At 43.1% G+C, this 15,316-nt stretch overlaps 3 protein-coding genes across 5 annotated transcripts in view; 1 reads left to right on the top strand and 2 right to left on the bottom strand.

Annotated features, from left to right (window-relative positions):
• The window catches only part of LOC121175422 (rho GTPase-activating protein 23-like), a 44,555-nt gene extending 38,907 nt beyond the window's left edge, over window positions 1-5,648 (bottom strand). The window contains exon 1 of the mRNA XM_041029188.1: window positions 5,349-5,648. Within this exon, the coding sequence (XP_040885122.1) occupies window positions 5,349-5,357 (9 nt within the window). The 5' untranslated portion in view covers window positions 5,358-5,648. The remainder of the gene's footprint in view (window positions 1-5,348) is intronic.
• A 2,662-nt stretch (window positions 5,649-8,310) lies between these two features.
• LOC121201503 (zinc finger protein 883-like) lies at window positions 8,311-10,984 on the top strand. Its single transcript, XM_041067374.1, has 3 exons — window positions 8,311-8,460; window positions 9,123-9,503; window positions 9,705-10,984. Exons 2-3 carry the CDS (start codon window positions 9,317-9,319, stop codon window positions 10,982-10,984), a joined length of 1,467 nt encoding a protein of 488 aa, XP_040923308.1. The 5' UTR covers window positions 8,311-8,460; window positions 9,123-9,316.
• A 361-nt stretch (window positions 10,985-11,345) lies between these two features.
• On the bottom strand, window positions 11,346-15,316 carry cabcoco1 (ciliary associated calcium binding coiled-coil 1). Of its 3 annotated transcripts, XM_041067375.1 has the most exons (6): window positions 15,230-15,316; window positions 15,030-15,118; window positions 12,777-12,946; window positions 12,242-12,386; window positions 11,583-11,655; window positions 11,346-11,499 (listed from the first exon to the last, which is right to left on the bottom strand). In XM_041067375.1, the coding sequence occupies exons 1-6, from the start codon at window positions 15,293-15,295 to the stop codon at window positions 11,419-11,421; spliced, it is 624 nt and encodes a 207-aa protein (XP_040923309.1). In that variant the 5' UTR covers window positions 15,296-15,316; the 3' UTR covers window positions 11,346-11,418. The 3 variants fall into 3 exon arrangements, with proteins under 3 accessions (XP_040923309.1, XP_040923311.1, XP_040923310.1); XM_041067377.1 differs by lacking the exons at window positions 15,030-15,118; window positions 15,230-15,316 and adding an exon at window positions 14,615-14,749; XM_041067376.1 differs by lacking the exons at window positions 15,030-15,118; window positions 15,230-15,316 and adding an exon at window positions 14,293-14,419.

The raw sequence follows: 15,316 nt of genomic DNA, 5'->3' as shown, positions 1-15,316 counted from the left end.
GCCCAGCAGGGGCCGTAGCATAAAGATGATGTCAGACCTCCTGATGTTAGCAGAAACACCTGCGAGTGTATGTGAGCAGGTTTTTTGTTTTGTTTTTTTTTACTTTCAGAACTGAAAAGCCTTTCGCCTGGATGACTGAGAGTCTTCACAGACACAATCTGAGTGCGTTAGAAACAATAGTCACAAGGCTCAGGGGCTGTTTTCATTTCCCCACCACATTCCTCGCTCATTAAATCAGCAGCACAGATTTCACTACATTGTTTGGTGAAGTGTCTAAACGTGTGAATTCATAGGCAAACAATGAAGAGCAGCTGCTGTGTGTGTGTGTGTGTGTGTATACCACAGTCTTCTGTCAGTGAGCGTTGAAGGGGATTGTGGTTGGTTTCATTACGTAATTCTCATTCTGTTAGTGACTCTATACTTCTATCTCTGTGAGGACCCTCACTGACAATATACATTACAGAGCTCTTTATTCAAACCTTAATCTAAATCTGATTCCAAACTGAACCCTAAAACCAAGTCTGGACCTTCAAACAGCCCTTTGACAGTGTGTCAGAAAGTGAGGACCAGCCACATGTCCTCACACACACGCCCAATCTCCACAAAAAGACAAAGATGTGTGTGTGTGTGTGTTCCCAAAGCTATTAAGTTGCTAATAAGCCACTGTGTTCTACCAAGGTAAAAGTTCCTGACAACAGTTGCAGGCATGTAGCCAACATATGTCGCACCGCCATGGGTCTTTTGTTTCTTTATGTTACCTGAGGTTCCTGAAAGAACACTGAAATACTAACCACCACTAATACTGCTGTTCTCCCTTTGTAACTGAAGTTACACTAAAGGATCTAATGAAAGACCCACTGAAAACATTTAAAAGCTGTTTCACACAGTCCTCTGTATTGAGGAAACTTTGATGGGTGGATCCCCTCAAGAGTTTTTTTTTTTTTTTTTCTGGCTGAATGAGGACAGATGTGTAGGACAGTCCAGTGAAAAAGACTAGAGGTAAGAGGTGGAGTCATGGGGAATATTAGAAAACAGTCTCCTTCTGTCATAAGGTTATAACAATAGGACTCCAATGTCACATTGTGCATTACAGTTAAAGTATGGACACAGAGGAGCAATAGTGTCTGTGCACACCTGCTAATAATAACAACAATGCTGGTGTTTAAGCAGGTGTTGTTCACCATAATCGCCGTTTTAGTTTAGCTTAGCATGCTAACATTTGCTGGTAACAGTCAAACAGTCTGTGGTATTTGGGAAAAATAGAAATAATTTCAATTCACTGCAGTGGAATTTTACCAAATCAGAGCACGTGTAAGAATGAGTGCTGTACTCATACATGGTATGTCCTGACAGACAGACAGACGGACAGGCGGACAGACAGCTGCACGAAGACTAAAACTACAGCAGCTGAAATGTGATCAAACACATCTGTGTGAGACACTGAAGCAGTAGTAAGTAGTAACAGAGAACTGTCTTTCGAATTTGTCACTCCCATCCCGCGTTTGTCTCTCTTTTGTCCTCTCTTCTCCCCCTTGCGTCTCCCTATCCTTTTGTCCCCCTCCTCTCTCCTCCGCTGAGTGCCGCTAGGATGTCCATCACAGGCCTGGCTATGAAAAACAACCCACAATGCTTTTGTGAATCTATTCATAATGTCTGGAGCGTGTCTGGAGTATGTTGGTGCCTCTATGGTTTAGACTCAGTAACAAACTTTGCCACATTTGAAAACAAGCGACCACAGTACAGGATATTATTGTATGATTATTGTATATTGAAAGAGTGTGTTATACTGACAACCATTCAGCAAAGACCTGCACAGTTGTGCTTCTATTCTCAGAAAACACAAACTAACAATACAACAGTTCATACGTACAGTTCTCAAAACTGCTCATGTTTAGGTTCTACTTGGCTCCATCATGTAAAGAAGTTGGAAACAAAATGGAGGAAAATGTTTTGAAATGATTTCCAAACTCTACCGGGACTCAAACGGGACAAAGACTTGTGGCATCAGCCGAAGACGTTACGCTCATAACAAGCTGTGCATCAGACTGTGCCTAAACACAGGTGACCACACAGCAGTGCTTCCCAAAGAGAGAGAGACCGAAGCAGTTTCTTTCAGTTACGTAATGGCTAAATGCTTTTCTGAGTGTTCTGCCTTTAGATTCATACACCTTTTACACACACAGAATATTTAAATCCTAACATAATTAACTCTCTGCACTTATTAATAATGAATTCTTACTGGTTGCAACTAAGGAAAAGCCTCCATCCAAACACATTTACTGCCCCTCTGGTCAACTTCTTTCTTATCATCTTTCTTTCCTTTGTGGTTCTGCCCATCCGTCAGCTGGCTAAGTGCAAAGCCTCTGTAAGGGCAGTGCACTCAATGAAATCTACACGGAAACACACACACACATACAGCCCATCAGAGCACAAGCGGCCAGTGCAGTGCAACTGAGAGACGTCCTAGGAGAGGCCCCGGCGGCTTCAGACAGCAGAGCTGCTGAAGTGGACTCACTGCAGAGGACATGTCAGCTCAGTGTGAGTCACTTCAGTGAGTCACACAGTAAAGCTCATGTATGTTGACCACAGCTCACAAAGTCCTTTCCGCTGTTTCACAGTGAATACAGGATATATATTTTTAAACCCTAATCTAGAGAGAGTTTTTGTGTAAGTGTGCATGTTCACAGTTTGACACATAGCACTTTCAGAAGACACTGAAGACGCCTGCCTGTATTTTAGTTACAGCTATTGCATGTCCATACTGAAAACATGTAGAACAGTCCAACACTGTTTACTTTATACAGAGTGAAGTGGAACAGTGAATGGGACTTGCCATCTTGAGAACTGATAACATATTTTTGAGGAGGATTCAATTTGTTTTAAAGACTTCAATAAAAGGGTCAGCGTTCAATATTTCCCAGCCCATCATAAGCTCATTAAAATTTAAAATTGCAAACAACTATACAACACTGTGAAGTTGACATAATGAAAGATAAGACTCAATATACTGTGTAAAATTACACAATTTTTAATCCACATCTTTTTATAGAGTAAGTCGTATTTACTCCAATAAGTTTTGTTTATTGTTTATTATTATGAGGATGCTCATTAGCTTCTGCTAATGAGGTTGCTCGTCTTCCTGTTTTATGTATGGATGAGCATGAGATATGCAATTTTTTTTTGTTGCAAAATTTGGAAGGGTTAAAAATAATCTGAACTAAACTACACTGAACACAAGATACATTAAATACACAGATACATTTAGATGGGTAAGCCTGTATTGTGAACATGAATTTTTAATACATTTCTAAATGGCCTTAAACACGTCTTTGGCATCTGCTGATAATACTGTCTTTGCCATGTACTCGTCCTCATATTAAATAAAATGCATTACCTGTGAAAAAGCCTTGACATTGTAGGAATAGTTACTTATCAGATAGGCGAGATTAGTTAGGAATAGATTGTTAGATTAGATTAATAGAAATGATTATTTGCTTTCTTTCCCAGCGTGAGGTGATAAGATGGATATCAGTCTGATGTCTGAGTTAAGTACAGGGCCGGGTCCCCTGAAGCTTGTATTCTTATTTTTTATTAGAATTTTCCTGGTTTTAGTTTTATCTTATTCTTATTCTTCAGCACTATGCTCACTCTGAGGCAAGTTATATGCTCAGCTTGGCTAACAACATCCTGACTCCAGCTCTGTACGTAACACACAGACATCAGACTGATGTCCATCTGAAGCGTCTGGGTAATAATGATCACATGTCACAGATCAATATATGTCAATAAAGGTTGAGTTGAAGCTAAAGTCTCTCTGCAGACAAATCAGGCATTAAACCAGCGACTTGATCTCATGTGATCTATAAAAACTGTATATTAGTCCAGCCCATGGTGACGGTGCTGGAGTGTTTCTGATCTTGCTGGAAAGTTCATCAGTTCTCCTCGGTCCCCGTTTTACTTGCTGTAAATGTGTTTGTCTGTCCACAGGAGCAAGAGCAGGATATCCTGACGTTTCCACACACACACACACACACACACACACACACACATACAAACACACAAGCCCCAAAAACACAATGCTCTCTCTCTCTCTCTCTCTAACACTCAGGCGGAGTAAAGTTTTTCTCCATTATGCTGCCAGGGAGAATGAGCTGTTCCACCCTAACGCACTCAATGTCCACTCTATCTTAAAGGATACACTGTCCTCTATATTCACAAACCATAAAGACCCCCTATGTTCTCTCTTTCTGTCTCTGTCGCACACTATAAACAGACCACACACTGTCTGTCACAGTCTTCACATACACACATGCATAAGACAGAAAAAAACTGTATCACTTGAGCCGATTGGCTAAAAATACACAACCTTCCTTTCTCTCAAAGAGATGTCCCCCCCCTCCCTCAGACAGACAAGCCCCCCCCCTCCACTTCAGTTCTCTGGGCTGAGACACCAAAGTGTCCCACTGAAATCCTGTACTGGCTGTGGTCACAGGACTCACAGCCACTCCATCTAGAATGCAAGACCAACCCAGCACTGACTGTACAGGAGCTGACTCAGCATGCGTCGGAGTACCATGATAGAAAAGTTAACATGTAGAGGAAACCTGTGCTAATGTTTGCAACCTAAGCTAACTAGCATCCACGTTCTGAGTAAAGTTAATCATGTCAATCAACTGTTGCCATGGGACACACCCACTCAGAGTTTTAGACACCGTTTCCACAAAAGTGTCCAAAAACTCTACTGAAAAAAATGGAAAAAAAAAAAATTGCTGTACAATCAGAATTTATTGGAACACAAAAAGTTCAGCTTCAGGGGTTCAGCCACACAAACAACCTGGGGCCCCCTGGAAGTCTGGCACCCAGGGGCTGTTGGCCCCTTTGTCCAGCTGATGATCCAAACCTTAGGTCCGCACAAGTAATATTACATCATTTCTGAGTAATGATGTATGTCACACTCTCAGAAACTCACAGACTTGTCCTCCACACCACGTTACTAAAGATCAAAGTTGCAATTACATTTTCAAGCCGGCCGTTCTTACATCATCACGGTAGGATCAAATGAAACTGCCTCACTACTGTTAATATGTCCAACGATTCAGCGTTCTGCTCCTGTCGCACTCACTTTGTTCTGCACAAGTGTTGAAGCAGGAAAACTGAGAAGGCTGGGAAGACATTTGCAAAAGAAATGCGTGCTGATAAAGTGAGAGACGGAGGAGTGTTTTGGTTGAGGAAAACTTCAGCAGCAGCGTGAACACATATGCAACCTCATGTGAGGTTTGTGTGTCTGTGTGTGTGTGTGTGTGTGTGTGTGTGTGTGTGTGTGTGTGTGTGTGTGAGCCTCTTCTCACCTGTGCCATGGTGTTCAGCAGGACTTCGACTGGCTCCTGGTCCTCAGCATGGCTTGTTAAACCTCAGACTGGCTCTGTGTGTAGCTGATGGTGGGACTCTGATGGTGAGGGTTCACTTCACACACTTCACACACACATCACCTCCTCTTCCTCTTCCTCTTCCTCCTCCTCCTGTGTGACAGCACCGTCCCCTCAAACGCTTGCTCTTAGAAAAACACTCTCTTTCTTCGCCTTCTTCTCAGCCTGTGTGTAATCCTCTTTCTTTTCAACTAACACAGAAGGAGAGAACATATCATAGGAACCTGGATCCCTTTATTCCTGCTCCTCTCTTCACCGCTTCATTATCTGGTTGGCTGTAATCTGGGCTCATTCTACTCCTGCCTCTCCTTTTCCTCCTCTCCTCGCTTGCTCTGTTCTCTCTCTCTCTCTCTCTCAGCTGCTGTCCCTCCCCCCTCCTCCCCTTCCTTCCTCCCCTCCTCTAAAACCCTCCCGCTTTTTTCCCTCCCTCACTGTACACAGCATTAGTAGGAAACAGAGAGAAGAGGAGGGGTGGAGGGATCAGAGGGATAGAGCGTGTGTGTGTGTGTGTGTGCACCATGTGACCTGATAGTGTAGTAGGATTCCCCCCAGCAGCTGTCACACTCATTCCTTCGTAGAGCTTCGCTGTGAGGAGCAGTGTTGGTGAACTGTCAGCGGAGCAGCTTCTGCAAAGAGAAGCTCTGAGCAGCATTTATTATAACTCACTGTGGGTTTAACAGTTACATCCATCCATTGTGTTAGAGATTTACACACACTGCCACTGTAAACTGTGTAAGTTACAGTGATGGCCCATGATGAACATGTAAGGGGAATAATTACCAGCTCTGCAGGTGGTTTTCCAAAGTAAAAGCCCCTGAACAGCAAACACACAGACGCAGTCAGGCAGCAGCTGCCAAACACAGAGGAGCATTTAGCAGCTGAGGAGCCAGTTCTGTGCAGCAGGAGTCAGTGAAGAGCTAATACGAAAGAGAAGTTTGGTTTTAAAGTTTGCCACAACACATTGATAAGGCAGTTAAAATGCTGTTGAATTGTTTTGTCACCCCCTAGTGGCCAAAAACTATTACAGCTTCTTTAATTGTATGGCTGAAACTATCAAAATAAATAAACCCAAGCAGAGAGTTAAGTTAATGAACTTTATACTTCATTTTGGAAAAAAAAAATCTTTGGAAGGTTGCATGGTTCTTTTAATTTAATGGAGAAACTGGTATCTGAACAATTAAATCTGCATTTATTAAGTGCCATCAATGAAACTGACACTGAGTTTTACGTTCTTCCACATCTTATTATGTGAATTTTAGGTGCCATCCTCCACAGACTGAGGTCAGCTGTAACAACAAAAGCTGTCAGACAAAGACGGGTGATCAGAGTGAGAACAGGAAAGAGTCTTTTCAGACAGTGAACAGTCAGTAAACACATCATCATCTTTTTGTCTCGCCAAGACTTGGTGAACTCATGCTTTTTTTGGGGGGGTTAAAAAGAATGAAAAGAAAATGAGGTCACAGTCACACTTGGAGGCTAGATTCAGACAAAGAACTGTACAATCTCAGCTCAGACTTGATGTGCACTGAAATTCCTGCATACAAATTTACTTGCTTTTTTTTCTTGCATTGCATATATTTGTAATAAAGTGCAATTGCAGCAGTGAACAGCTGCACAATAACTGACAGTATTATAGAAGCAGTAGCCCATACTGAATGGACTGGACCTGACTTTGAATTGTATTTTTTTAATAGTTAATAGACAGGGTAGAAACACAGTAACACACACACACATACACAAACACAAAGTCATTCTACCTTGAGGAATGAGGAAAAGGACATCCTGTGGTGCTTCCCCTGGCCTGTATAGCTGGAAACTCACAACTCACAACAACAGGAACGCGCAGGATGGCCGACCACAGCAGTCACTTACAGTCTGAACAGCAGCGTCACAGCCACATGGTCTGGAAAATCGGCATCCACGACACATTACTTACTGATGAATGACTTTTATACTGATTATTTTTCTGCTGAATTATTGCTGCTGGGCACTGTAGCTCTTAACACATCCTTACCTTTAACAGGGAACACTTACATTACTCCGTGTATCTGGGGTCCATTTAAATCACCTGTGAGTTTATCAGTGCATTTGTGAGGTGGAACACAGTAAAATCTAAGATGCTTGAGATAAGGTGTGAAATAGATCCACAGGTCAGAAACTGTGGAAGGTGAATGGTGCCATCTGGTGCACAATTTATGTGCATGGACCTGAACATGCAAAGATTCCTTGAACCTACTGAACAGACAACAAACTGATCAGAGAACAGACTTTAGAAATCAACTTTTTTTTTCCTACTTTGTGAGAATTACTGGCACAAACCAATTAATTTGTTTTTCTGATATGGGATAAATGCTTCCAAATTCACTTCAAAATACAGTTTAGAAAGTGTGTTTACACACACACTAAAATCTATGAAACTGACTCAGAATCAGCATGTACACACATGCCAACATGCCACCCATGTATACACACACACACACACGCACACAACGCGCTGTAATGCTGACCTAGGAGCATGTATTTTATTTATGATAATATACCTTTGAATAAATGACACAAGGCCATATTAGGACCTCTGTGAAAGAAGAGTATTGGCACGCTGAACATTTATGGTGTTACTTTGTAGATATATCACAGTGCATTTGGTGGTGATGGCAGTGCTGTGGGACTTTCAAAACACTGTGGTTTGGCAGGGGCCCAGTTTGAGCTGTGGTTTTGGGCTGTTTTTCTCACAGACCTGGCAACCCTTGGAGTCAGCGCACAGCGAACAGTACCGGAGTTTGAACGGTAGGTGGCGGTAGCGCCGCTGCTAATGACTGAACAGCTATGTTTTTAGCATGAGGACAGGTCATGCTAACCTGTCCACTTAGCTGCGCCGTGTCCCACGCACAGGTCCCCACAGGGTGTGAGCTTGTTGGTCGTGGTCTGCGCGTGTCTCACCTCAGGAGCTCAGCAAGCTAGCCTGTCTTAGCTGAGCAGTGGCTGGACTAGAAGGACAGAGAGGACAGCAGAGAGGAGGGACTGTACCAGCACGGTAAGCGTTTAAATGTACCTGTAAGGCTGGTAGAGGACGGAAACTGCTCCGTGTCTGTTCGGTGGATGTTTGGAGGAAGGTCAAAGTAAATGTACACACACACACACACACGTTAAGGTAAGCAGCAGTTACTTCGTCCTGAGACTTGACACCGAGAAAAGCGGTCATCTCTGAATTTATCAGACAGCGAGTTCAAGAAATAAAAAAAGGCTCAACACAGCACTCAGTCCAGTCCTCAGTGTACTAAAGCACCTTGGATGTGTTAGGGAGTGACAGCAGGTTGCAGCCATACATATAACTTCATTCACTGTTGGCTTTTAGCTTTGAAAACTAACTTAGACTCCACCAGCATACAGGATTGTAGATCCTGTATGTTAGGCTTTTCAAATTAAAGGCCTTTAGCCTACCATCCACTCACTCAATTAATCATTCAAACATTAATTAACATTAGTTAGTTATATTTATATAGTATCAAATCATCACAGAGGTGATCTCAGGGTACTGAGCAGGCCTAGACTGTACTCTTTACAGTTTTATTGATTAGTCCACATGTCCGCTTTACACCACACTATGACAATCATCTGCTTTGGATGTGTAAGAAGCCATCTTGAGTTTTCACCTGTCCTCAGTTTACTATAATATTTCCCTTAAATGTCTTCCAGCTCTGGAGATCATTGTCCTGCCTGCTGCATCAGATGCCGTCTCCTCACGTGTCCACAGTGAGGGAGGATCTCAGGGCACACAAAGCACGGGTGGAGCTGTGGAGCGGTCAGGACTAACAACTGAGCATCAGGGCCCCATGTCTGCTTCGCAGACGCTTTCATCCACATATTCTCACTGGAGATAACGCCTCAGCATGGTGAAGATGGCGAAGATGGAACTTCTGAGAGCGCTCATCAGTGAGTGTCTGTCTGCAGCCGCAGAGGAGATCTTCAGGATAGCAGAGAGAACCATGATAGAGTATGAAGAGGAAATGTCCTGTTCAAAGTGGGTAGTGGACAGCCACCGCAGACTGCTGGATGTCGCCAAGGCCCATAGTGAAGGTCGGTTTATCACAGGTTCACAGATCATTGCGTCAGATATTCAGGCACACATTATATATACTGTATAGTATAATCTTCATAGAAAAGGTTGTTGGCACACTACCTTTAACACCAGTTTGACATTTCTTGCCTTTAAAATATCTCCTAATGTTCCTCACATTAACTTCTGTAAAATTAATTTCGTCGTCTTCTTTGCTTCAGACTGTCGCCAGTTCTCTGCCACTGATATGAAGCTGCAGTGTGGCCAGCAGCAGCCTCCTGCCCGTATCAGTGTGAGCCGGGAGGAACCAGACGACGCCACGTCAGAGCCCGCAGAGGACTGCTGCAACACCAACACTCACCCACACCCCTCTCCTGCTCGTGAAAATGATCCAGGTGATCTGGAAATACAGACTGATACTGCTGAGGATGAGGGTGTGAAGCAGGAGCGTGACCTGAACCTGCCTTTGAAAATCCTCAAAGTGAAGCAAGTCTTTAAATGTCCCGTTTGTTTCAGGGGGTTTTCTTCCAAAAAGATGATGGTGCGACACATCAAGAAGCATCCAGAGGATAAACCCTCTTCTTACCAATGCCAGTTCTGTGACCGCGACTTCTGCTACAAGTCTGAATTCATCATTCACACCAGGATACACAAAGGCTCCAAACCATACAAGTGCCAAGACTGTGACAACAGCTTCGACCAGAGGGACAGTCTGTTTATTCACAGGCTGAAACATACTGAGGAGAAACCATATCAGTGTTTTAATGAAAAGGTGGATTCAGAAACTCATCTCAGACCAATGACACCTGCCAGTAAGATGTCAGAAGAGCTGGACCCAAGACAGGACGACTCTGGCGTTAAGACATTTCCACTGACTTTCACTCCCTATGACAGAAGTGAGTTTGATCAGGAATCCCTGCAGCCCCTGTGTCTGTACCAAATCCAGACTGTCGCTGACATAGATCAAGACTCCTCAATTACGCTTACAGTGGATCACGTTAAAACTGAGCCGAACGGAGCTGATGGTGGAGCATCAGACACCAGCGCTGATGATCCGCTGCTCCGCTCAGTGAACCCAGGTGAGACAGAACCCAACCATCTCAGCGTAAGGAGACCTTCAGGAAAACCCGCCGAGCTCATGGTGCACGTTGAAGACGGAACAGCACGGAAACCCTACAAGTGTCCATGTTGCAACAAATGCTTCTCCTTGACTAAGACTTTAATCCGACATGTAAGGATCCACACAAAGGACAAACTGTATCAGTGCCAGTTTTGTGGGCGAAACTTCTGTCAGAAGTCAGATCTGGTCAATCACACGAGGATACACACCGGAGAGAGACCCTATCAGTGCCACGAATGTAACAAGTCCTTCGCACAGAAAGGCAACCTGGTGGTCCACATGAGGAAACACACGGGAGAGAAACCGTATCAGTGCCGAGAGTGCGGGTGTAGATTTGGCCAGAAGTCGTCTTTAGACTGTCACATGCTGAGCCATAGATAGTTCAGGAAGTGTGTCACCAGTTTGGGACAGTGGGGCTGGGTATCAAACCTCGGTACTGTAGTGGTACCAGTTAAAATGTGTCTGTAAAGAAGCCAGAACATTCTTCATACTTCAGGAGGTACGACGTTTGGACTTCACCTGGGAATACGTCTGCATTGTTCCCAATGATTTCACTGTAGAAACTATGAAATCTGTGTTGATCCGCTCACCTGTTGTATTATTGGAAATGCCCAAAGCTGGAAAATGATGTCTCGTCTTAATCACATTTAAAATGTTTTATTAATTATAAGGTTCTTAAATTGTCTGGCTATGTTTTGTAATGATTTCATTGTGTTATAAGTGTTTCTACATAAAATATAAAAATTCCCATGTAAAACCAAGTTTCTGTCTCATAGCTCACACACACTGTCCGTCCATCCGTCTCGTCTTCACGTTCAGTGGGAGTAGAGATGGATGGAAATTCCTTCCTCCAACGGAGCGAGAGCTTCCTGACTGCTGAACACCTCAATGTTCCTCTGAAACACAGCATGTTGAAAGTATTACTGAAAGGAACATAAACACAGTAACACACCGACCAAAGAGTCGCGAGCTGCCTCACCTCCGTGCCTGTCAGTAACTCTTCTCTGGGGGCGGTGAGGAGAGTCTCATAGAGTCTGTACTTCTGAAACAAACTGAATCCAACACAACACACATGATACAGTAAAATCACAGTCACTGTAATTTGAAGTATTTTTCTGCTCAGCACATTAATGTGATGGTGCTACGCTGAATCGGTGGTAAGTGTTACTCAGAAACAAAATGAACACTAGACCTGCAGGGAGATATTAACAGGATTCAACCCCACAGGAAGTTGTCCCTTAATAACTTGAGCATTTCAGACTCGCAGTTCTGTAACCCATGGTTACAGATATCAAGTTATGCCCCCTTTGATGCATGTGCATTCATTTGATGCAGATATCACAACATATCTTTGAATTACAACAACTTCCTGCTTTGTGGCGAAACAACGAAATTCAACTACACCACTGCAAGAACACCATTCGATGGAAACTGACCTCAGGGGTGCTGGCGGGGCAAATTTTTATGCCAGTATATAACTAACCCATTCTGGGTCCCACATGGACATGTTGGCAGGGATTTATACCAGGTGTGCATTTGTAACCTTTCAGCCATCTTTAAATCAAAGCCCGGAAAACTCTGTGTATAGATATTTCTGTCTAATACTAATAGAATCATTTTAAGTGATTTTCTTGTTACCTGTTTGTGATGTAACTTATGAGCTCTGTGGCTTGTTCTCTGTCCAGAAGTGAAGTGGTGTCTTCCTCTGAAGTCGAGCACTGACAGGCAGCAGCTAAGGCCTTAGCAAACTCCATCATGTTCTCCACTAAACTCATCTGTTTCTCTGGAATATGATAAGGAAACACAAATATATCTCATAGGGTAAATACAGCAGTTTACTTGTCCTATTTTCTACATCACGGCAACACATTTTACAGATCAAGTGCTCATTTATGATGACAGTAAATTCGTATTTTGTATATTCTCTCATTTTACATTTACTGATATATCAGAAAAAGGAAACCTGCTCAATCTGCTGCAATTCAACACAATCATGAGTTCTGAGTGAGTTCTCTCTGTGTGAAAACTACAATGTTCTGTTGACCATGTAGTTAGTTGTAGTTTTATAATGGACAGCCTGATATTTAGATGTATTTGAGCAGGTTTAAGATAATCATCGTTACACAGACAGCTACTTCCAATTCTTCCACCTCACTCTGTTTATCCTACTCACCTCCTATGTTGTTCAGCAGCAGGTGTAGTACAGCCATGGTGAAGGAGGTCTGTGTGGGGCTGAAGCTGGCCTCTTTAGCCCACCAGAAACCACAGACATAGTAATCCAGCAGCGCAGCTTCCTTCATACAGGTCTGATGGTTGCTAAAGCCCAGGATCTCCTTCAGTTCCCTACAGAGAAGAGAAAGAAAGAAAGAGGACACTGAGGTCACGCCATCATTTCTTTTTTTGCTTTTTGGTGAATATGTGGCTTTTAGAACTGAGGGTGAGCTGTTAGGGTGGGTTAAGACTCTACAATAAAAACTTACACAGTGAGTATTTTAAAAACTAATTCCAGTACTTTTAGACTCACTATGTTTAAATGTGACTACGTCTGGGCCCACACAATGATAAATAATGAAAGAATTCAGCCATTCTCTCTTAGAGTTTTCTTCCTGGCAGCATGGAAAAGCACTTGAAACACAATTCAGACGTTCATGTTGGGAAATAAAACTTCCAGCAAGCAGTACTTAAATGAATTAAACCAGTCAACCTGGGCCCAGGCTTCATGTCAGCAGCTGCTGGCATTAATACTAATAAGTGTCTATGTCTGTGTGAGTAATACCAAGCATCTCTACCTTCACCTGTCCAACAGCTTCATGCTGTGAAAACTACTAAAGAGCAACGGATGTTTCATAGATCAGTCGAATCACTTTGTTGTTGCAGGCGTTAAATGTGTCCACTCTGATTTTAAACCACAGCTTAACAAGCTAATAAACAAGCAAGCTAACAAACAAAGGGAGAGCTCGTCACCAAATCACAACACAATCATAGCGTTCACAGCAGGATTCCTGACAGTGTCAGTGCTTTTTAACACTCTTATTCCAACACTGCAGCTCAGAACAACATGAGGAGACTCTGTGATCATATCTGGAACTAAAAAAACCAAAGGCCCTCTGATAGGTCTTTTATTTTTTTAGAAAAATAATCCTCACAAAGTTAAATATTCCTCAGGATTATGAAGGCAACATTTCAGTCAGACTGACCTTGTCAGATGAATAAAGACTTTCTCCTCTTCTATCCTCTCGATCTCTGCTTTAGCAGCAGAAACAGTCTGACATTACTTTTTTTTATGTGTATCACATAAAAGCTTGCTCATTAACACATTAAAAAAAACCCAAAATCCACACTCTATTCTAAAGTCCTTTATAATAGGTGTTGTACTTACTTACAGTACAGCCTTAGTCTTACTTATCACTTGAATTTTATTATCTTTAGTGTTTCTGCAGCTTCTTATTTTGTTCTAGTGATGTGATCATCACATTCTGCTGCCGGTATCACTGTTTCTGTCATAATGACAGCCTCAGGAACACGAGGGAAGGACCCAAATGCAGACAGCACTAGACGGACTGGTGATTGACGATGTCCTTTATTTGACTCAGAATTACTGGCATGAAAGTCCATGTCGAGGAAACAAAAAAAAAAAATTACCCACAAAGGAGTAAAACACTGGGAATAAAACTCAACAGCAAACTTACTTGGGGTGAGCAAGACAACGGAGGTTAGTCCACAGGAACACAAGGATCAAACACAGGAGACAAAACCATGAGACAAATACAAGCAGGACCACAGGTGAAAACAGACACAAGACCATACGAACCAAACTGTAGGACAAACAGAGGAACTGACAAAGAGACAGGGGAGCAGCTACACTGGGGCTATTCAACAACAGGTGATACACATTAGGGCGGGGCAGACAATCAACAAGGCGGGAAACAGAGACCGGTACACAAGCCACAGGACTTCAAAATAAAACAGGAAATACTGCAGGACAAATCTCAACAAAATACCCAACAGTACCGAACAACACAAGAGTCCCCCACAAGGTCCATAAAGAGTTCAATCAAAAGTCCAAACAGTCCACAAGGAGTATGATATTAGGACCAGTGAAGCCAGATACCCCCAACAGAGCCGGACTGAGTTGAGCTTGGGTTGTGGTACAGGAGCCAGGCTAAACTACCACAGTTAACTCACTCAGACACAAAATGAGTTTTCACTAAACCCGCTTCTTGGCACACGCCCCAGGACTGGCTTCACATCCCACTCCATCACTGCAAGGCAGCTGAAGTGTAACCATAGCCTCAACTAAAGCAGCAAGGTTTAAACCTTTGTTAGCTTGACTTCTACCAACCAGCACAGGGTGCCTGTTGCTAGCCTTGCCTACAGCTCGGCCGCAGTGTAACATTGAACTAATCGGGTTATTAGTGAGACTCACAACTGAAGCTCGTCTCCGCTGCGCTGCAGCAGCTCTGAGGTTAGCTGTTGAGGCAGCGCTTCCCACTGGAGAAACACAATGTCCGTATCCTGACGAGAGAAAAAAACATATAAACACACATACACAGTCCACTACTGTCAAATAAACCAACCTCAAACACAGCAAACTCTTCTGATACGTGTTATTCAGTCAGTTATTACCTGGACTTTACTGTCTTTTACTTTACGTTGCTCTTTGTTTTCGCGACGTGTCGCTCCCCCGGACATGTTGACGCTCTTGTCGTTGCC

The sequence above is a fragment of the Toxotes jaculatrix genome, chromosome 21, assembly GCF_017976425.1.
Source record: "Toxotes jaculatrix isolate fToxJac2 chromosome 21, fToxJac2.pri, whole genome shotgun sequence".
Lineage (NCBI taxonomy): Eukaryota > Metazoa > Chordata > Actinopteri > Toxotidae > Toxotes > Toxotes jaculatrix.
Note: the sequence above shows the minus strand (reverse complement) of the source record. Positions and strands in the feature narration are given on the sequence as shown.

Excerpts from the sequence above, each read along its gene's own strand:
- LOC121201503 (XM_041067374.1), top strand. The coding sequence starts at position 9,317 with ATGGTGAAGATGGCGAAGATGGAACTTCTGAGAGCGCTCATCAGTGAG. Across the intron at positions 9,504-9,704 it reads CGCCAAGGCCCATAGTGAAG|ACTGTCGCCAGTTCTCTGCC; the intron begins GTCGGTTTATCA and ends TCTTTGCTTCAG.
- cabcoco1 (XM_041067375.1), bottom strand. The coding sequence starts at position 15,295 with ATGTCCGGGGGAGCGACACGTCGCGAAAACAAAGAGCAACGTAAAGTA. Across the intron at positions 12,947-15,029 it reads AGCGGAGACGAGCTTCAGTT|GGAACTGAAGGAGATCCTGG; the intron begins GTGAGTCTCACT and ends TCTTCTCTGTAG. Across the intron at positions 11,656-12,241 it reads ATAAGTTACATCACAAACAG|TTTGTTTCAGAAGTACAGAC; the intron begins GTAACAAGAAAA and ends TGTTGGATTCAG.